At 39.8% G+C, this 23885-nt stretch overlaps 1 protein-coding gene across 2 annotated transcripts in view; it reads right to left on the bottom strand.

Moving 5' to 3' along the window:
• The window catches only part of MPPED2 (metallophosphoesterase domain containing 2), a 167375-nt gene that overhangs the window by 70337 nt on the left and 73153 nt on the right, over nucleotides 1–23885 (bottom strand). For both annotated transcript variants that reach the window (XM_058160863.1, XM_058160871.1), the window contains exon 4: nucleotides 15539–15764. In XM_058160863.1, the coding sequence (XP_058016846.1) occupies nucleotides 15539–15764 (226 nt within the window). The remainder of the gene's footprint in view (nucleotides 1–15538; nucleotides 15765–23885) is intronic.

Raw genomic sequence — 23885 nt, 5'->3', positions numbered from 1 at the left:
GGAAGGAACTGATAAAAATAGGATTACAATGCCCTTACAGATGAACTGGCAAGAAGACTTGATTGTGATTGATGCCTGAATAAACATACAATAGCAGGCCATACATCTCAGCAAGGCTTTGCTAGAAACAGGAGACGAGGGTAGGTTTTCACTGGCTAGACTGTCACGTTCTGTTCTCAATGAAACAGTTCAGTACAAAGCCCTGTAAGGGGATGCTGGCTTGTTTCTTTCATTAAGCCAGAAAAACAAATTCGACCAGCTTGCTGCATAAGGGAACTGTAAATGTGCAAGAATGAATGAGTGCCCCTGTTCCCCCCCATGGTGGAACCACAGGTAGTCCTCGACTTACAATTGAGCCCCACATTTCCATTGCAAAGCAAGATGGTTGTTAAGTGAGTTGCCAAGCATCCAAATTTTGATCACATGACCATAGGGAAACGGCAACAGTCGTTAAGTGTGAAAAATGGCCATATGTCAATTTTTTCAGTGCCTCACAGAATCCTCACTAAATGAAGGGTTGTAACTCGAGGACTACCTGTATAAGCCTAATTGAAGTTCAGTTTAGCAATGCATTACAACTGTTATTGGAGACATCAATGTTTTCCACAGGAGCCATACCAACTGCTGACATTACCTGCTTAGATATATGAATATGATAAACCTGTAAATTAATATTTTGGAACAGGATTGCTACAGAAATTGTCTTGTGTTAGCAAAGCTTTTCTACCACACTTCTAACCAAGCAATATTCCTTCAAGGCCAAACATTTGGACCTGGAAATGTATTCTAATTAACAAGAAATATTTAGGGCAAAATTTCATTGTCCTGCTAGACATTGTGAGAGTCCATTTTTATCAAAGCCTTTTCAGCCTTCAATTTCTAATACTAAATCCCTCATTATTCCAGAGGGCTTCTACCATCAATGAAATACAGAATATTCAAGAGGATCAAGGAATCGGAGGAAAAAAAGTATTTCATCCCAATGAAATGTCATACTGGATCATTTTTTCTAGTGAAAGGTTTAGATTACATTTAATTAAAGCTGAATAGATTACATTTTGTAATTATATATATTTTTCTGTGTATACACTCACACACACACATTGGCTTGTGTGTATGGATAAAAGAATGCTTTTAGTAAACCATTACTATTTATTTAATTTATATGCTATTTGCCAAGTGTCAGACATGACTAAATGGATAACATCATCATATGTCACACATTTCATTTTCAAGTGACTCAGGACAGCTTATAACTATGCAAAATCATCAAGCAAGAGAGATTGCTTATGAGATATTAAGTTATAGTTGGATGTAAATGTTCATGATTTAATTCAGAAAACAGAATTTGAGCATGCCTAGTCATTTATATCACAATGAAAATGGCTTTTTTCTTCTTTTCAAACAAGAAAGAGTAGGACACAGAAGCTTCATCTGTGATTGCAAACGTTTGTGTGTGCGTGCGCGTGCGTGCGTGTGTGTAACTATAGCAAAAATAACGTAGAGATATAAGATTTTTATACTTACAAACTTTTAACATTTTGGCTTCCATGTATATGATGAAGGAAAAAAAATTTTTTTCAGCCTATAGGCTAACTGATTATGTAAAGATTATCAGTAAGACATGGTTGCCTACTGAAATAAACTAAAAGGCAGTTGACAATCCAAAGATGCACTGAGGTCGTGTACAAATGTGTGGGTCTGATAAAACTCTTGCTATAATTTAATGGCAGTAGCTGACAAATGAGATTAACAGATCATTCGAAATAACACTACAGTGCATCTATAAGGTGCTGTGTGTGAATAGTTCCCTGCTCCATTCAACATCAGACACGTTAATAACATTTATAGGGTATAATACTTATCACATTTTAGGATTGCTGGCTATAAACCTCTGTTCTTGTGAGCATGTGAAGTTGTTGAATTATATTGGAATGCAACAGAGTTCATGCTCCTTCTTCCAAATGGTAGTAACTTTTGTTTCCTTAAAACATGAAGATAATGGATTCAGTCTAAAATGATGTAAGAGTCTATTCAGGAAAGCTATTTCTGTATTTATTTATTGAAATCCTTAGATCCTTTCTGAGAAAGTCATAGCTGTGAAAAGAAGATATGAAGGAGAGATGTAGGGAATCCTATTCCACAAACCTATAGCTCTAGGTACAGTATATAGCAGTGATGGCTAACCTTTTTTTTCTCAGGCCCCAAAAGCGTGTGCACGCCCTGACGCGAATGCATGCATGCCCACACCCATAATGCAATGTCCCTCCTGCATGCCCCGCCTCCTGCACATGCATGCTACCCCCTTTTTCCCCTCACAACCCAAAACAGCACTGGGGGGGGGGAACCTCACCTCCCAAAACAGCTGGGGGAGGGAAAAAAGCCTCGCCTCCCAAAATAGGGCTGGGAGAGGAATAAAAGTCTCGCGTCCCAAAACGGCTGGGAGAGTGGGAAAAGCCTCACCTCCCAAAACAGGGCTGGGGGGGGGGAAGCCTCACCTCCCAAAACAGGGCTGGGAGGGGAATCTCCAGAGATCTGGGAAGGCACGGGCAGCAGAAAATGAGGAGAAAGGTAGCCCACCCCCCCACATGCACGCTTGTCTCCCGCTTTCAGGGCAGAGACCCGAAAATCAGCTGGCTGGCAGGAAGCGCTCGAGCATGCGCAGTGGAGCTGAGCTAGGCGATGTCACAGGTGGCACGCATGTCATAAGTTTGCCATCAGAGATTGCCTGCTTCTGGAGGCTGTTGGGCAAGAGGTTTTCCCCTGTGACATTCCCAAACTGTTGACAACTCTGACACTGCCATTGTGATAAGCCTCCATTCTTTGCTTTCAGAAAAGAGTACGAAAAATATGCATTTGGTTTCCCTATAGTTATGTAGTGTTGATCTATATTGCAATTATTATTTTATTTTCAGATCATATTCTTTCCTCATTTTTAATGACTGCATAAGATACTTTAAAGAACTTAAATTTCAAAACCAAGATATTTGAGAGAACACCAAGGAAATGAATTATTGCAAATAGTAATAAAATGACACTAAAGATATGCTGGGCATCAGGAAATTGTGTTAAAATATGTCCCTCCTTTTCTTATTTTTCATTGAGATTTGAGTGTACTATGGTAGTACTTTTTTTAAAAAAAACCAGGAAAATTAGAAATATTTCCATTAAATATTAAACAAAGGAAGTATTTGCAAATCATTTTGGGGAACCCTGGCATGTGATATTGCTGCAGGATGGACTTTGCTTTCTTGAAAAGACAGCATCAGAGCAGCATTTCAAGCCCATATCTTGGCCAGAGCTGGCTCCAATTAAAAGCTAGGAATTGTAGGCTGTATATCATGGAAAATTCCTGTCAGTAACATTGATTACACAGAGCAACAGTCTCCAAGAGGAAATTACATAGCCACATTGCTTGAGTTATTTAAAATTAGAATGGACAAGCACTTAAGATGATAGTACTGAGACCCATTCAGCACTTAGAAGACAGCATAATAGGAGTTTTCAATCTCCAATATAATCTCCAAAAACAGTAAGGAGAAAGACAAACCCCTGCAAAATTAAATCACTGAGAATCAACTGGAGAATACAAATTAAATCATGAGAGTTTATTTCCTTCTTCTTAAGCATTAGCATTAATCTCATGCAAAAGTAAAATATTCGTTAATTTGATTGCCTTTGCTTCCAGACATAGTTTGAAGGAATCAATGCAGAAGAAATATTGTTTTGATAAATGAAGAAAAGAAACCAGAGCCTGTAGGAAGGAAAAAAGGCAAAGACAAAACCGTGTGTGTGTGTGCGCACGTGCGCATGTGTGTATGCATGTGTGTGCGCACGCGCAGGATTAGGAGGAGAAAGAAGGAAGGAGCAGGAAAAAAAAATGAATCCAAAAACAACACATAGTAAAGCTGTAAAAGTACTATAGCCACAGCCACAAAACAGCCACAGTATCATGTATTGGATTATTGATGATACTAGATGGTCTTTAACATATAGTAAAGGAAATGTTTTTCATCTCTAATCTCCACCTTTGAGAGCGGTGGAGCCAACTTAAAGCAACATTATTTTCTTTTGGGGTAAATACAGGAATTCTGAGGCAGTACCTCACTGCTTACTATTTCCTAATTAAGCCTATGGTGGAAACTGCCCTATTAGCACTTTGTTTCCGAGATTTAATATGCATGTCTGTTAACTACATGAGGGATGCAAGCCCCATCTATGTTTCTTTGAATCCCTCTACTCAAAGCAAAGCATATGTGAAAGAAGTTGATGTATGTGCTTAGAGGATATACAAAAATCTGGACCAAGATGAATGGTATTTTAAATGGTCATCTTTCTGTTTACAATTTCTGTTTTCATTTCATTTTCAAATAGAAGGTCTGTTAAGTTAGAAGTCAACTGATCTCAGCAAGATTTAAAAGGAGTCAGTGACATTCCCATAGAGGCAAAAAAATGTCAACAAACGCTGGTAATTTTAGACCTGAGGGAATAACAATCTTCAATTTTATAATGAGAGGGTTGAAGGACAAAAGCCAAGAAAAATGAAATAAGACCTGGGGCCTTTAAACATAACTATGTTATGAGTGTGTGTATATTTGTTTAACGCAGAGACACAAGGCCTCATTCTTTCCCAATGCTTTTTTTCTCCCTGAACTGTTGCTTTCTATTAAAGAATGCCAATTTCTGACGAAGTGGTATAGAAACATCATTATGTGCCCCTTCAGATTAGCAGATATGAAAAACATTATTGCTGAACTTGGTAATTTCTACTTCATTTTAAAAGGCCTTAGTTAATTGCCAAGTAAGACTATGAAAATAAAAGACAGGGGAGCCATTCTCCCTATCAAGCATAACTGAAGCCTTACGGTGCGAGTTGCCAATTGGTTTTTCTAATCCAACAACTCAATATCTGCTGTTAATTTGCTCTCTATTTCGAGAACATGAAGACTGTCAGCAAAATCCATGATGCATTACACAATTTATAATTGGAAAAAAAAAATCTTGATGTTTTTCTGACAGTGTAAAGAGAAAGCCAGATAGCAGCATAAAGCAGTAACAACTTTATGGCTACTTGTACTAAAACATAATTGCAAACGAAGTAAGAAAAAAAATTGCAGCCTTTTAGTTTAGCTCCTTCTATGAGAAATAATGTGACAAATTGTGACAAATAACAAAGCAAAACTGGATATTTTAGATTAAGCCACAAAGTAAGGGAAAAAGAGAAAGACCTTGCAGCTTGCAAGCATCAAAGGATTTCAACATTTCAAATACAGGTAGTCCTTGACTTATAACCATTGTTTAGTGACTATTGAAAGTTACACTGGCATTGAAAAAAAGTGCCAGTGTATGATCACTTTTCATACTTACGTCATTGCAGCATCTCGTGGTCACATGCTCAGAATTCAGTTGTTTGGCAATTGGCATGTATTTATGATGGTTGCAGTGCCACACGGTAATGTGATCACCTTTTGCGAACTTCTAACAAACAAAGTCAATAGGGATGCCAGATTCAATTAACAATTCTGTTACTGACTTAACTGCAGTGGTTCATTTAACAATGGTGGCAAGAGAGATTGTAAAATGGGACAACACTCATAGAGCTGCAGTGGCACAGTGGTTAGAGTACAATAGTTCAGGCTATTTCTGCTGATCATCTGTTGCCAGCAGTTTGGCTCACCAGGCTCAAGGCTGACTCAGCCTTCCATCTTTCCGAGGTCAGTAAAATGAGGACCCAGATTGTTGGGGGCAATATGCTGACTCTGTAAACCGCTTAGAGAGGGCTGTAAAAGCACTATGAAGTGGTATATAAATCTAAGTGCTATTGCTAACAACTGTCTTGCTTAGCAATGGAAATGTTGGGTTTGACTGTAATTGTAAGTCAAGGACTACCTGTAAATTAGATTGGTTGAATCATTGACTGCAGGCTTGGAAATTGGCAGCTCTTGCACAAGGGTGCAAAACATCCAATTTGGAGACACAAATACAAAAGGGTTTGTGTTGCGACATCCCCGCCACTGTTTTCCTCATTGTGTTTTGTACCAGATCTCTATGATGTTGCTCTTTTTTTTGAAGTTCATCATAACAACAACAACATGTCAGAGGTACCACTGACTGTTTTTGATGAGCTTTTAATTACCAATGTCTACAGTAAGTGGCAGGACTTTGCTAATCTTGGGTGGTCTCAAAAAAACGAAAAAGGGCTACACCAGGTTGCTATGTGGACAGGGGGTTTATGCTGTTGCCAAGAAAACAACAATATGAACATCTTCATAAATCTAACAGGAGTTCAATTTAAGGGAAATTTTATCCTAATGGCCAATAGATTACATTTCTACCGGTAGATGCAAGAATTCTCAAGATCTCAGTTAAGTAAACTTGAAAAAAGTGATTTGATGTTTGCTAAATAATGATTTTATTCCTGTTGGGAAGTAAATTCTAGCCCAAGTTAGGCACCGAAAAAGCCAAAGAGATATTCTGTACAAGTAGTATGAGCTTACATCCATTCATGTAGTAATGGTTTAAAAACAGCAGCACTAAAAAAAGTGACTAACAACTGAAACTTACACTTACAGCTCCACAGTTGTGTGGTAAAAATGCAGTGCATATCACCATATGAAATAAATTGCAAATTGCATATATACCTTAAATATGTTAGTTGTTGTTCCAACTGCCAACAAGCACAAATACTCTTTTATATTCAAAGTTTTTGTTTAGGAACAAATTCTATTACAGTGCACTTATTATCTTGGTCTTCAAAAGGCATTGATGTATGAAGAAAAATTACTAATCATGAATATAGATTGACATTTCTTTATTATAGCTTTAATAAGTTGATAATTGTTTGTATGCACCTTTGAGTCAGTGTTGATTCCTGGGAATTGCCTGAACTTGTCCATTCAGCTTTTTTGCCAATATTTTTTCAGAATAAATTTGCCACTGCCTTCTTGCCAAGGTCAGCTACCTGGCTTTGTGCCTAACATCACAGAACAATTAATCAGTGGAACAGATTGCCTCCAGAAGTTGTGGATGCTCCAATACTAGAGGTTTTTAAGAAGATATTGGACAAGCATTTGTCTGAAATGGTATAGTGTTTCCATCTTGAGCAGGGAATTAGGTTAGAAGTCTTCTAAGGTCCTTTCCAATTCTGTTATTCTAACCTGTTGCCATAACCATTACATCAAACTAAATCTCAAGTTGATAATGATGATGTTGATACTAAGTACTGATTTAAAAAAACATGTCCACTCAGGCAGAAACTGGTCTAAATATATGTGCTATGGTTAGTTTTTCAATTCAATGACAATTATTACTCAATCTGAAGCTCTCAAGAATTGGGACTATTAATGATAGGTTGAGCCCTCTCCTTGATGTAAAACTACTAGCTGAAAATGGATTTTTTACGTGACCAAATTCAGAGGTTTTAGTAGGACTATTCACTTTTTTTTCTAATTTTACAAGAGCACAGGCTTTCTTATATTCATTAAAGCAGCTGATCTTCTCTCCCACTTCCATGTGAGCAGACATCTTTTTTCCAGGCTCACATGAAAGTGTGAAAAAGACTTATTTTATTTATTTCTTCCATTAATTTAAGAGTGACATGCTTCCTATTACACACATTAGTTATACTTAGGGATTGATGATAGCAGTCTGATTACCAAGCAAACAAGCAGCCAATGAATACACAAGAATTCCTATAAACTAGCCAATTCAAGAAATTAATGGAAAAGAAAACTAAACTCCATCCTGAAGAAAGTTCAGTCTTAACTCAGTTGTGTCCAGGAATTTTCTTGAGGTTTTCTATCCATTTCCTGAAACAATCTATTAATTATATTGTTCCTCCTCAGGGATATCAAATTCAAATCCATTGTGAACTAATTCATTAGTTCAAGGTTTGCAATCCTGAAGTCTTTATATATACTGATAAAGAAATCTCTAGTGAGTCAATTTTTTAAAAAAAAATGATTATAAGACAGTAAACATAAATGAATTATATTTTAAAAAAAACGTCAGCTGCAAAGCAGACCTATCTGTGAAATGGAACCATTTCATTTCAGCCATGTAGCTTACAGTGTTTTTTTATTAACTAAAATGATATGTAGATATCTCATTATTTTTAAATATCTTGAAAAGTCTTGAAGTGAATTAAAATCATCGTTCCAATTAGGACGGATGTTAAGCATTTAATTTTTTTTAAAAATCTCAAATGTATTTGTACCAAATAGTAAAAAAAAATTTTTTTAAAAAAAAATACTTTTATACCGCACCATCTCCCGTAGGACTCAGGGCGGTTCACAGGCATATTAAAAATACAACAATAATAAATAAGCAATTTAAAACCCAATTAAAACAAAATATTATAATCACCAAATCACTAAAACGGTAAAAAACCGGTTAAAACCCATTAAAATTGACTAAAATATTTTATTCTTAGGCTAGTCCAGCTTATTGAAATAATAAAGTCTTCAGTTCATGCCTGAAGGTCCGGAGGTCAGGGAGTTGTCATAACCCTGGAGGAAGCTCGTTCCACAGGGCCGGTGCTGCCACAGAGAAGGCCCTCCCCCTGGGGGTCGCCAACCTACATTGCTTGGTCGACGGCACCCGGAGGAGGCCCGCTCTGTGGGAGCGCACCGGTCGTTGGGAGGCTATCGGCGGCAGACAGCGGTCTCGTAGATACCCCGGTCCTAAGCCATGGAGCACTTTAAAGATGGTGACCAGAACCTTGAATTGCACCCGGAAGGCTACCGGCAGCCAGTGTAGGCCGCGCAGGATAGGTGTTATATGGGAGCAACACGGTGCTCCCTATATCACCCGTGCAGCCGCATTCTGGACTAACTGGAGCCTCCTGGTGCTCTTCAAGGGGAGCCCCATGTAGAGAGCATTGCAATAGTCCAGGCGGGAAGTGACGAGGGCATGAGTGACCGTGCATAAGGCATCCCGGTCAAGGAAGGGGTGCAACTGGCGAATCAGGTGAACCTGATAAAATGCTCCCCTGGCGACGGCTGTCAAATGTTCCTCTAAGGACAGCCGATCGTCCAGGAGAACGCCTAAGTTGCGCACTCCTCCCCTGGGGGTCAGTACTTCCCCCCCCCACAGTCAGCGATGGTGTAAGCTGACTGTACCGGGACGCCGGAACCCACAGCCACTCTGTCTTGGAAGGGTTGAGTCGGAGCCTGTTCCTCCCCATCCAGACCCGCACGGCCTCAAGACACCGGCCCATCACCTCAACGGCTTCGTTGGGGTGGTTCGGGGTGGAAATGTACAGCTGTGTATCATCAGCGTACAGATGATAATCCACCCCGAAACCACGGATAACCTCACCCAGCGGCTTCATATAGATGTTGAACAGGAGAGGCGAGAGAACAGACCCCTGAGGCACCCCACAAGTGAGGGACCTAGAGGTCGATCTCTGCCCCCCCTGCCAACACCGTCTGCGAACGGTCAGAGAGATAGGAGGAGAACCACCGATAAACGGTGCCTCCCACCCCCAATCCCCCTAACCGCCGCAGCAGGATACCATGGTCGATGGTATCAAAAGCTGCCGAGAGATCTAACAGCACCAGGACAGAGGAACAACCCCTGTCCCGGGCCCTCCAGAGGTCATCCACCAACGCGACCAAAGCCGTCTCGGTGCTGTATCCGGGTCTGAAACCGTACTGGAAGGGTCTAGATAGACAGTTTCCTCCAGGTATTGAGGAAGCTGATATGCCATCACACTCTCAACAACCTTCGCCAGAAAGCGAAGGTTGGAGACTGGACGATAGTTCGCTAATACAGCCGGGTCCAGGGAGGGCTTCTTAAGAAGGGGCCTCACCACCGCCTCTTTCAAGGTGGAGGGGAAAACACCCTCCAACAAAGAAGTGTTGGTAACTCCCAGGAGCCAGCCTCGTGTGACCTCCTGTGTGGCCAGTACCATCCAGGAGGGACACGGGTCCAATAAACATGTGGTGGGATTCAACCTACCCAACAACCTGTCCATGTCATTAGGAGTCACAAATAATACCAAAAGTACCTATCTAAAACACCATTCGTAGAATCACAGAAGTTTAAGTCTCTATTTTTCTTTATTTTTATGGTAGAACAAAAAGAGGTTTTTTCAGGGACACCAACATCATTCCTGATGAAACTAATTGCATCCATCAGGAAATTCAGGAAAGGAACCTATAGTCAAAATTCCATATGGCTCTCAGAAAAAGAACAACATTGGAAAAAAACCCAGAGAAACCAAAGAGAAAAAGTATATTATACTGTGATATTGCAGATTCCATTCCTAGTCCATCTACTTAATTTTGAAGCTTCCCATTGGAGGTATGGCTCCACCCAATGGCTTCAACTGCTTAGGGAGCTGGGCGATGGTTGCAGGGCTGGGACACACCTGAGCTGAATGGGTTTTGGCTGCTGCCGTACACTGTCTTCCCCCGTGTGCTCACTGCCTCCAGTGCCCCCTGCCCCTGGGCTGATGACTATCTTCACTGGGGCTTATTTTTGAGGTAGGGCTTATATTGCCAGCAGCATCAAAAATCAGGCTAGGCTTATTTTCTGGTTGGATCTTATTTTCAGGAAAACATGGTACTTACAAGGCTGCAAGGCTGGAAGACTGGGATTTGACTCAAGAGGGATATTTTCACATTTTTTTATCTACCATTACAGATTATAGCAGATACCTGCGTTTTTCACCAGGAAAATGATTCTACTCAATGGAATATAAATATTCCTAAACTCCTCCTGTTGGCATTTTTAATTATATTTATTATTACAAATTAATTTGATACAAGATTCCACATCTATCTGTGGAATTTTATCGTGTGAGAATCTGTTCTGCTCACTTTCTTTTGAAACATTTTAATTCATATTGGGTTTTATGCTGAATCTTTTTTGCAATGTAATGGTGTATAACTGAGTTTAATGAATATCCCTACATTTCTTGTCTTAGGAATTAAATGCAGAGTATTTATTTCTTTCTGGTGAAGGAGTCTGGTCTTAAAGATAAATACCATAATTGGCTCAACATGAGCTGCACGACAAGTTTGCTACTCAGTCTCTTCAACCTTAATCCAACTTGGAACTTATAACTCAAAAAATATAAGACAAGATGAAAAATGCATTTCTTAATTACTATACTATACTATACTATACTATACTATACTATACTATACTATACTATACTATACTATACTATACTATACTATACTATACTATACTATACCATACCATACCATACCATACCATACCATACCATACCATACCATACCATACTATACTATACTATACTATACTATACTATACTATACTATACTATAGTATTACTATACTATACTATGCTATACTATGCTATGCTACGCTATGCTATACTAATGGGACACATGGACTCGGAGGCTAAGACACTGAGCTTGTCGATCGAAAAATCGGCAGTTCAGCGGTTCGAATCCCTAGTGTCGCATAACGGAGTGAGCTCCCGTTACTTGTCGCAGCTTCTGCCAACCTACCAATTCAAAAGCACGTAAAAAATGCAAGTAGAAAAATAGGGACCACCTTTGGCGGGAAGGTAACAGCGTTCCCTGCGCCTTTGGCATTTAGTCATGCTGGCCACATGACCACGGAGACATCTTCAGACAGCGCTGGCTCTTCGGCTTTGAAATGGAGATGAGCACCGCCCCCTAGAGTTGAGAATGACTAGCACATATGTGCAAGGGGAACCTTTAGCTTTTTATACTATACTATACTATACTATACTATACTATACTATACTATACTGTACTGTACTATACTATACTATACTATACTATACTACACTACACTACACTACACTACACTACACTACACTACACTACATTACACTACACTACACTACACAACACTACACTACACTACACTACACTACACTAACACTAACATTAAATTATATAAATCCTGAAAAGGGAGAAATATAGGCACAAAAAACAAGAATGTCCATATTAGAGTGAAAATAATTAAAGTTCTTGACTCACATTTTAAACAAAGTTACAAATTTAATTGGAATTTACTTCCAATTTACTTGTGGTCTACCACTTGTTGACCCCTCATATAATGCTTTCACTACCAACAATTCTTCTAGCTGCAGATAAATGTACAGAAATTACTGTACAATAGATTATTGTAGATTAGCGCAAAAATTATGTTGCTAAGTGAAACATTTAAGTGTGTTTCCCCCCATTTTATGACTTTTGCTGCCACAGTTGTTAAGTGAATCACTGCATTTGTTAAGTTAGTAACATGAATGTTAAGTGAATCTGGCTTCCCCATTGACTTTGCTTGTCAGAAGGTCACAAAAGCTGATCACATGATCCCAGGACACTACAACCATCATAAATATGAACTGGTTGGCAAACATCTGAATTCTGATCATGTGACCATTGAGATGCTGTAATGATTGTAAGTGTGAAAAATGATCACTGACATAAATTTGAACAATCTTTAATTAACTTGTTAGAATATTCATGACTGGGAAGACATGGTAACAAGGTCAGCCAATGAATAGGCTTAGCCAAATCAGCCAATTAGGAGCCGAGACAGACTGGAGCCAGGGCATGTCTTAATCTGCAGCTTCTGCTTCTGTGCAGAGAAATAAAATTGAAACCAGTGTCTGTGCATGCTGTCTGTTCTGCTGAAATGAAACTGTGAATCTGCTGTTGGTATTGTAAATTTACTTCTTGTATTATTGTGAATATAAAGAAGTTAATGAATCCTGCTGTTCTAGTCCAACCTCCTGCTCAAGCAGGAAACGCTGTAACATTTCAGATAAAAGGTTGTTCAATCTCTTAAAAACCTCCAGTGCTGGAGTACCAATTTCACTTCCCACTGCTTTCTACATGACTCTACCCTATTGACGGGCAAGTACCACCTAAAGGAAAGGTGACAAAAGCTCTTAGTTCTGATACAGGACTTGGCTACAGACAGATCTATTACTAATATCCATAAAAACAGTGTAGAAGGCTATGACAAAATGAATGCTGCCAATACAGATCTTCCGTGGATCCTCTGAAATGACAATAAATATATAATCTAGATAACTGTACCTTCATTTTGGATAGACACACATTGCATACAAAGGATATTATCTGCATAATTTTTAACACTTTTAGGTTTATTATTTTTATATGAGGTAATTCTCCAACATACAACTCACTCATTTAACTGAAATTTGAATTGCTTCTGTTGACTAAAAGGAAAAATAGACAAAAGAGGGAGGGAACATTTCGTAAAGTTCTGATTTCATTTACCCCCCACAAAATTACAATTGGATTCGATTTTTAACAGTAAAAGTAATACGTAAGACAGGAGTGAATCTTCCCTTTGTTGAACCCTCAGCCTGTTCTGGGAACAGATCTTAAAGGAGAAATTAGATGAAATAACATCTCAAACTTTGGGAACATTAACTCCCATCATCCTTTAAAATTGGCTATGCAGTTGATGGGAGTTGAGATCCAAACCAACAGATTGCTGATCCCTGAGGTAAGGTAAATTCTTCTCTTGCATTCTTTTTTGTGGTTAAAGTTTGATACCTTTTTAACTAGTATGGACATCAATGGGAAAATATGTTTTAAAGGTCCTGTTTTGTTGTTGTTAGCCGCAAAGTCATGTCTAATCCATCATGACTGCATGGACAACGTTCCTCTAGGCCTTCCTATCCTCTACCATACCCCAGAATCCATTTAGGCCCACGCCAACTGCTTCAATGACTCCATCCAGCCACTTTATTCTCTGCTGTCCCCTTCTTCTTTTGCCCGTTACATTTATGTTATTTGCAAGACATCTTGAAGATAATCTAAATTCCAAATCATGCAGAAAGATTTTGGCGCAAGACAATTAAACGAAGTATTATGTGAAGATAATATTCTACTCCCTTTCTCTCATCCTGGTCTCTGGCTATGCATACATGCAGGTATGTGAATATTCATCTGTTCTGTTTTCCAAATAGACTGGAAGTATAAAAAATTAGAGTTTCTTTCTTCAATTACCCAAACATAAAAACGAAAATATAATTACAGATTTTAAATAACTTGAAATAAATAGCAGACTGTCATAATTCCTTGTAGTAAACATTCAACTTAAGCGTTTTCTATTGAATGCATAAGGAGTTAAATGAAGAGGAACCCTGCCATGATTAGTAGACATAGGTGGGGACATTTGAGATCTTAACTATGTGCAGTATCTAATTAGCAGATTACTAACAAAAGAGCTGTGAGAACAAGTAGACTTACAATAACTATCATTAAGTGTCTTTCAAAGAATACTTTTTTTCTTCCTTGCAGTGAACAGATCATACTAATCAGACGAACTTAGTTTAATTTTCATATGAAAGCTGAGACACTGAAGTAAAGGGAACAGCATCAAACTTAATTGGACATTATTTGTGCAGTTTTATCCATTTACTCAATCTCTGCTCTCTGACATAAGAAAGTTATGGATTTTTTTATTATTTAGTGCACAATTATATATATATAATTGAATAATATATATATTTGTTTTCGTAGGTTTTCACGGGTATAGGTATGTAGGTCTTGGCATTTTCGGGTCTTTTCCCATGTAAGGTTGAGAGTATCATGGCGACGTTTTGACGAGGTCTCACCCATCATCTTCAGGCTGGTATCTTCGGCTTCGTGCTTCTCGAGCAAAGAATGGTCGGAGCTGCCGTCTCTCTACAAATACTGGTGGGGAGGTGGGGAGTGTTGCCCCTCCGATCCCCACACAAAGCAGGCTGACACACATCAGGAACACATGACAGGACCTCGGACTCGGAGCCAAACCAGGGCCCAGGATGCTGCATCACAGTCATCTGCTCAAGACATCACATCCCAGAACTTCAGAGGCCACAACACCAAAACTCAGGAACAAAAGACCAGGACCACACCCACACAGGATGCTACGAAACAGCCAACCAATCTGCAAACACCCACTCCACCTACCAATCAGGATGCAACCACAGAGCCAACCAACTCACTCACAGCAACACTCCCCACCTCCCCACCAGTATTTATAGAGAGACGGCAGCTCCGATCACTCTTTGCTCGAGAAGCACAAAGCCGAAGACACCAGCCTGAAGATGATGAGTGAGACCTCGTCGAAAAATCCCCAAGATACTCTCAACCTTACATGGGAAAAGACCCGAAAATGCCAAGACACATACACACACACACACACACACACACACACACATATACACATACACACATACATACATACATACACACCGTTTTAGCATGCTATGATTAAACTACTTTGTGTCATTTAAAAACACACACAAAATCTATGACACTTCTGGAGTATAGCTATTAAATAAAATCAGGAGTTTTGCATTTCAAATTTATAATGTAAAATAATGGATTATTCCAGACTTTGCTCATAGCCTTAGTTTTCTAACAAACATACAAAGAGTTTGAGTTATGGAGTATCTATTACTTCCTTTATTCAGAAGAAATTACATACTATGTTAAGATAAGAATTTCACAGATTGTGGAACTAATTACATATGTATGCAGATAAAGGTAAATTTTAGACTTACCAAGGGGCGCCATATATTCGGAATCCTTTGACAGTTACCTCAGAATCTTGCAAGTAAATACTGTTTGTCAAAAGTGACTGAACATTGTCAAAGTCCTCTGGTTTCAATTTGGATACAGAAGGAAAGCGGTAGTAGTCCTGTTTTACAAGGTCTGCCATGAATTCCTTATCAAATGTTAGTTCATGATTCCCAGCAATCACTATTTTGTAATCATATGGCAAGTTTCCTGAAACAATACAGAAATAGAGCAATTATTTATTTATGAAACTGCTGTCCCAAACCAAACGTAGATCTCACTTTTAAACTCATACTGGGAAGATTTTGTTCAAGGAAAATCACAAGAAAGAAAGGCACATTGTTAACATTATTTAGAGGGTTGATGAATTGAAGAAGAATTTACGGAATAGTTCATACAGCTGGTCATCTTTTTATCCAGAAGTATGCAACCTCAGCTCCAGAATCACAAGCATCTTTCTAAGAGTCCCTCTGAAACTCACTTGTCTAGCAGAATAGGAACATTAATACATATGTAGGGTGTAATCATATTATTTATATACAATTGATTACATTAAACTCTAAATTTAAAATTTAAAAAATCAAATGTAGTTTTTGTTATGACTGTAGTCAAGATTCTTTGCTCTACTCCACCAAGTTTTATGTTCTAGGGTCTACCATCTTTGAAACAATGCCACCAGTATTCCATTGAAAGGCAACAGACTAGAACTCAGTCCTTGCTGTATTCATTAATGGTTCAGACCAGTGGTGAAAGCCATCCGGATCTATCCAGCTCACATGAACTGATAGTGCAGGTGGCGGGAGGCTCCGCCCACCCACCAGGATGTCATTACATCCAGTTTTTGACCCTCTGCGCATTTGCAGAAGGCTCTGCATAAGTGCAGAAGAGGTGTGCGTGTGCGCTCCCATGCACTCCCACCCTGAACCAGTAGCGAAGATAAGTGGATTTTATCGCTGGATCAGACTCAACTTTCCAATCTGTGTCTCCAGATGTATTGGCTTTCCAATTCCCTAACTGACCAAAGTTTGCAATCTATATCTTAAGGACATCAGATTGAAAAAGGTTCAACTAAAATTTATTAAGAAAATAAGCACTTTCTATTACTATTACATACTAACCTGATGGCACACAACCATTATGGTAATCAAAAACAATACATTATGCCAGGTTAATTAATATGGTAATGTTAACTCTTATGTTAACCTATTAAGTCTTGGCTTATACTATCTGTACTATTTTTTTTTTCTTAATTATTCACTCTCTCCAATCTTCTTCATATTTGCTATCACAATTTTTATATTATCTAAATTTTTCAGAGGAAAGGGGAAAGTTTTTCAAACTTCGTGAACCCCCTCCTGTCGTTTGCCTTGCTTGCAAGGTCTGCCAACAATCACTGCTACTGCTTTCTCTAGACTACAATTTTAATATTAAAAAAGGAAATAAAATGGACTACTTTATAATTCATTAAATTTGGTTAATTATCCAAATGAACCAAGACACGGATCCACTGACTCATTCTTGATCACATTTCAAATAGCCCATAATCCTGTTCAACATTACTGAACTAAAAATACAGTAGGACTGCAAAGGTATACATTTGTCAGCCCTTAGGACACCTTTCTAATAATAATTTTGGGAGGTTTTTTTTAAAATCAATATCACTTAGAGAAGAAATGTCAATGTATAACAATGTATATACACGTGTCAAGTTGGCCACTTAGGTTCAGGCTTAACACTGTAAAGGTATGAAAATGATAATGTCAGGGTTCCAAGTTACATCCCCAACCAAGTAAGACTCCGAGGCATTCAATTTCTCAGAAATCCATTTTATTAGAAATGTCATATTGGCACATCTGGGAAAACCAGAATCTGAAAGCTCCTGGGTTTTCCCTACCCAAAAGAAAGTCAAAGTCCCTTCCCCTGCACCCACATGTCCATCACATGGTCCAATCAATCCACTGTCCCAACTGGAGATGCCTCTCAGTCACGCCACTCCAGGTGCAGGCTGAATGTCCTTGACTCTCAGAGAAAAGAATGTTATTATGGCTAAACATAAGGACTCTACCAACTCCATAAAACCCCCCTCCCACTTTCCCACAGCACTAAGTGTGGCAGCCCTGAAGATCCAAAAAAAGATGGCCTCCAGGGCTGACAGATGAATTGTTTCATTTGTTTATCTTGGAAAGGTAGCCTATACATATGACCGTGATATCATAACATTATAAAGAACATTGCATTCGTTTTTTTAAAAATTCTATTCATAATAAACTAAAAATTATACAGGTCAGGTTTCTGAACCCACACTTCCACAAATACAGCAGTTTCAGTGAAGTCAACTTGATATTTCAAAATTCTGCAATTTGAAAATCTTGTTATGTTTTACTGCTGGTACACTATTCCATTCATGATTGCTAAATTCTGTTACTCCATCTCTACAAAATGTTAAAAATGCATTAAATGGATTGGATCCTTCTTTCATATGTGATGTCAATGCTGTAAAGCGCAACAGCACTATGATTCACCTACAAAATGGAAGAAAACTTGAAAGTGGTAATTCCATTTTATCCTGAGATATTTTGATTGAACTTATATTTATTCAATATATACTAAGTTGCATAGTATATCTTAACAGCCGCAAGGATTCTTTTGGTCCCCTCTATGGGACAATGGTTTACTAAAATGCTTAGTAAAGCATTTCAATGCTTAGAATAACTTCATATTTGAAAAGAAATCTAATATGCAATTCAATCTTGTTTGGAAACCATTCAAGGACTACAATTCTATACATGGAATTGGGCCACAATCCAAATTTGGATTCTAGAGTTTTTATTTTCATCTGACATACAGTTTACATATCACCAACACTATTCAATATACTGTTTATTATTATAGTTTTCCCCTTCTTGTTGATTTTAACTGTTAGTCAAATATATTTACAGTTTAACAGAAATATTATTTGATTACAAATTAGGTATGAAATACCTTAAAATACTTGGTTATTTGCTTGTATATTAGAATGTATTAGCCACATAACACTTTAATTTTATGTACCACAAATCAAGAATGATTCTAGTCAGCTGCAACTGTACAAGTCAGAAATGGGCTAAAAGTGAAACTATAGTTAGAACACATTGTACAAAATTAGTGTAAAAAAGCAAATTTTAACCCAAATATCCTAAGGATATTTGTCTAGAGCCGAGGGAGTCCACTGTGCCTCAGATAGCCGGTTGTGAATCCCTCCTTGTGAAGTGGGGCCATAGGAATCAGACGAGCCTATTGATCATGTACCTGGCTCCTTGCTGCGTGACTACAGCCCTACCCGAGTTGTTGGAGGTGCTTGCCGGAGTGGCGGTTGAGATCCCCAGACTTATGGTCATGGGGGATTTCAACTTGCCATCGGCCGGCTTGTCGTCGACGGCGGCTCGGGAGTTCCAGGCCTCCATGACGGCCTTGGACCTGATTCAAGTAACCGATGGCCCTACACACAGTGGGGGAGGCACACTGGACCTGATTTATATCTCTGGACAGTGGTTAAATGATCTGGAATTAGGAGATTTAGTAACAGAACCTGTGTCATGGTCAGATCATTTTCTCCTTCGCCTGGACTTTCGGACCGCCACCCACCACCTCAGGGAGACGGAACCAATATGTTGGTTTCGTCCCAGATGCCTGATGGACCCTGAGAGGTTCCTGACGGAGCTTGGGCCGTTCCCTGAGGATCTGGCCCACGGCACGGCTGAAGAACTAGTTGCGACCTGGGAACAGGCCGCGGCTGGGGCTTTGGACCTTGTTGTGCCTTTGCGGGCTCTGACCCGGCGTAGATCTCAACTGGCCTCTTGGTTCTCTGAGGGACTGAGAGAGATGAAACGCCGGAGAAGATGCCTAGAGAGCACCTGGAGGTCCAGCCGTTCCGAAGCTGACTGGACACTAGTTAGGTCTTTTTCGAAGACCTACCTAGTGGCACTGAAGGAGGCAAAATGTTCTTACGTTTCCACCCTCATTGCATCGGCAGATAACCGTCCGGCCGCCCTGTTTCGGGTGACCCACTCTCTGCTTCATAAGGAGAGGCGGGAGGACCCCTTGCAGGGACATGCCAAGGAGTTTAGTGGTTATCTATATGATAAAATCGTTCAGCTTCAGGATAGTTTGGACCAAAATTGCGATGATTCGAGTGAGAGGACGGAGACGCGTCTTGTTGAAATTGTTTGGGATGAGTTTGATCCTGTGGCTCTCGAGGACGTGGACAGGTTATTGGGGAGGTTACATGCCACCACATGTTTACTGGACCCGTGTACCTCCTGGTTGGTGCTGGGCACACAGGAGGTGACACGAGGCTGGCTCCGGGGAATTATTAATGCTTCCTTGTTGGAAGGGGTTTTCCCCGCCGCCTTGAAAGAGGCGGTGGTGAGACCCCTCCTCAAGAAGCCTTCCCTGGACCCAGCTATTTTGGGAAATTATCATCCAGTCTCCAATCTTCACTTTGTTGTGAAGGTTGTAGAGAGTGTGGTGGCATGGCAGCTACCCCAGTACCTGGATGAAGCTGTCTATCTAGACCCGTTCCAGTCCGGCTTTTGGCCCGGATACAGCACGGAGATGGCTTTGGTCGCGTTGGTGGATGATCTCTGGAGGGCCAGGGATAGGGGTTGTTCTTCTGCCCTGGTTCTATTAGATCTCTCAGCGGCTTTTGATACCATCGACCATGGTATCTTGCTGCACCGGTTGGAGAGCTTGGGAGTGGGAGGCACCGTTTATCGGTGGTTCTCCTCCTATCTCTCTGACCGGTCGCAGACGGTGTTGACAGGGGGGCAGAGATCGACCGCGAGGCGCCTCACTTGTGGGGTGCCACAGGGGTCGATTCTCTCGCCTCTCCTGTTCAACATCTATATGAAGCCACTGGGTGAGGTCATCAGTGGCTTTGGGGTGAGATACCAGCTGTATGCTGACAACACGCAGCTGTACTTTTCCACCCCGGGCCACCCCAACGAAGCTGTCGAAGTCCTGTCCCGGTACTTGGAAGCCGTACGGGTCTGGATGGGGAGAAACAGGCTCAAGCTTAATCCTTTCAAGACGGAGTGGCTGTGGATGCCGGCATCCCGGTACAGCCAGCTGCAACCACAGCTGACTGTTGGGGGCAAGTCATTGGCCCCAATGGAAAGGGTGCGCAACTTGGGTGTTCTCCTGGATGGACGGCTGTCGTTTGAAGATCATTCGACGGCTGTCTCCAGGAGAGCTTTTTACCAGGTGCGCTTGGTTTGCCAGTTGCGCCCCTTCCTTGACCGGGATGCCTTATGCACGGTCACTCACGCTCTTGTCACCTCTCGCTTAAATTATTGCAATGCTCTCTACATGGGGCTCCCCTTGAAGTGCACTCGGAGGCTTCCGTTAGTTCAGAATGCAGCTGTGCGGGTGATTGAGGGAGCCACACATGGCTCCCATGTAACACCGCTACTGCGCAGACTGCACTGGCTACCTGTGGTCTTTCGGGTGCGCTTTAAGGTTCTGGTTACTACCTTTAAAGCGCTCCATGGCTTAGGGCCCGGGTACTTACGGGACCGCCTGCTGTTACCTCATGCCTCCCACCGACCCGTACGCTCGCACAGAGAGGGACTTCTCAGGGTGCCGTCCGCCAAGCAATGTCGGCTGGCGGCCCCCAGGGGAAGATCCTTCTCTGTGGGGGCTCCTACCCTCTGGAACGAACTTCCCCCTGGCTTGCGTCAATTGCCTGACCTTCGGACCTTCCGCCGCGAGCTGAAAATGCATTTATTTATTCAAACGGGACTGGCTTAAATTTTTAAATATCTCTTTTAACTGGGGTTGTAATTTATATGAATTTTAAGGGTTTTTAAGTTTAATTATTTTAAATTTTGGCCGACTATAGAATATGTTTTTTAATTCTTTGTTTTAATTGTATATTGTTATTGTTTTTAAATTGGCTGTACACCGCCCTGAGTCCTTCGGGAGAAGGGCGGTATAAAAATCTAATTAATTAATTAATTAATTAATTAATTAATAAGGAATGTAGCCTATAACTGCAAATAACATTGTTATTTTTCATTATGAAAAAAGAATTACTTTCTAGACTATATTTTGCCAAGGACTGGCCTGTTTTTAACTTCACAGTATCTTATACAAAGTTCTATTAAGAATTTTATTAAAAAAAATAGTGAGGACAGGATATTCCCACTGTTCAGTCTGAACTAAATATAAACTTTGGTTGGATGATATGCTTAATCATGGACTACTGTTCACCAAAGCATTTCAATCACAATGTTCCAGATTGCTTCTATTTGTGTAGAAAAATGAACTTCTATGCAAATATAGATAAATGCATAATAGAGAATATTGGGTTGAAGGTTTCCCAAAAGCTTGCAAGATTGATTATTTGGAGATGAGAAAAGAGGAAAAAGGTGAAGTAACTTGGTTAAGACCAGACATCAAGCAAAAAAGAAATGGGAAGATAATATATTTTGCAAACAGCCTAAGGATTAAGAACTAATCATCTTTCCCCTTCAGTTCAGTGATCTCACTTTTCTGTAATTTAACTGCTCCCTCCAGTGCTATCCCCAACATAATATGTAGAAGTCAGAATGATTGTTCGGAATGGAACATTTATTTTCTTTAATCCAACTCCTATGGTTTGTTCAAGCTTTTTTTTCAACATGCTTGACTTTAATCAACTTCTTGGTAAACATAACCAAGGAGACTAAGGGAAAGCAAGAACCACTTTTGAAGCACTACTGGCTCTATGAAATGATCAATGTATTCTCCAAATCAGCCAAATGTAATTCAAATATACATATAATCTCAAACTGAAAAATGTAATGCAACAGTAGGATGGCCCTAATGTCTCTCTACCTCTATCTCTCTGTCTCTCTGTGTGTGTGTCTCTCTGTCTCTCTGTCTCTCTCTCTCTCACACACACACACGGCCTAATATCAGGCATTCTCAAAATTAATTAACAAAACTTTCATCTTCATTACTACTTTAACTGCTGTCTATTTCAAAAGTGGCAACTGAGTTGGACAGAGACTGGAAGGACAGTTGAGAAGCATGGGAAAAATCAATCAAGGTGGGCATAAAAAGCAAACAACTAAATACTTTGGTTTTATGCAAGGAAAACATCAAGCTACAACACAAGGAAAAGAGAAGGCCAAGACCTATGAAGTCCTGTGATGAATCTAAGGCTCACGCATAAAAGCTCTCCTTTGTTCAAACTGTTGTTAGACACAACAAAATACAAATGTTACGTAAGAGCGAGCTCTGCCTCTGACCTTTCACTGGGTAACCGTCAGGCTTCATTAATTTTCACACGGCCTGACAGCTCTAGCGTTAATACTCACGCTTGCTGATCGAGCCACACAGCAGGTTCAGAACTGCTACTTTCTCCTCTGAAACTCATGCATTAGGATTCCTTCCATGCTGGCAATGGAAAACCAAGTCTAAGAAACATTAAACACAAAAAACTACGTTACAATAATGCCAAGGTTGAGCCATAAACCCACGAAAGCAGGGAACCCCTGCCTACTCCTTCTAAAAGGCCTGCTTGGGTCTTGGGAGGCATATGCCGATCTCCATTAGAGTCCTCAATGCCAGACTATGTCATTCTCAAACTATTGGCTTACAATAGCATACATACCTGCCCAACGGCAGATTCATTTGAAATAAGCTGGTAAGTTGGTATCACCACCTGGAACAGGAGACGTGAAATCCACTGCCCCATCGGGGCTAATTTAATGCTCAATAGCAATTAGCAATGGAATTAGTTCTCCATAATTTATGTCTCAACCATAACATTATTCTAATGTAACTGTTTGTGATTAATATCCTTCATTTTGTTAAACAATAAGAAGCATATTGCATAAATGATAAATTTACTCCAAATATTCTGATACGATTTTATTTCTTTTTTATTGTGGGTTTTCTAAACAATTATAGTAATAAAAAGATTCCATCAATATATTTTCAATTGTGTTGAGTATTTGTCTTTAGTTTATGCATCAATTTATGTTTAATTCGAAAACTTGAGTATATCTAATGAAGTTTATACATATGTTAACTTGCATAAGACTGCAACTTTTAATCCTCAATGACCCTTCGATAATTTAACAAGCAGTTTCTATTGTGTTGGCTGTCATAATATTTTTTTTAAAAAAAATCAAATGAATAAAGCTCTATTCAATTTATCAACTTACTTCAAAAAGGTAAACTTTCCAATAGAAGTAATTTGGGATTCATTTTTATTACACGAAGATAATATTGCACTCAGTCCAATGCTAGAAGATTCACAGTACTTTAGACTGAAACCAATGATCCAGTCATTCACAAGGTATG

Source organism: Ahaetulla prasina, chromosome 1 (genome assembly GCF_028640845.1).
Source record: "Ahaetulla prasina isolate Xishuangbanna chromosome 1, ASM2864084v1, whole genome shotgun sequence".
In the NCBI taxonomy this organism is placed as follows: domain Eukaryota; kingdom Metazoa; phylum Chordata; class Lepidosauria; order Squamata; family Colubridae; genus Ahaetulla; species Ahaetulla prasina.
The sequence above is the reverse complement of the archived record's forward strand: the minus strand, read 5'-3'. Positions and strand labels throughout refer to the sequence as shown.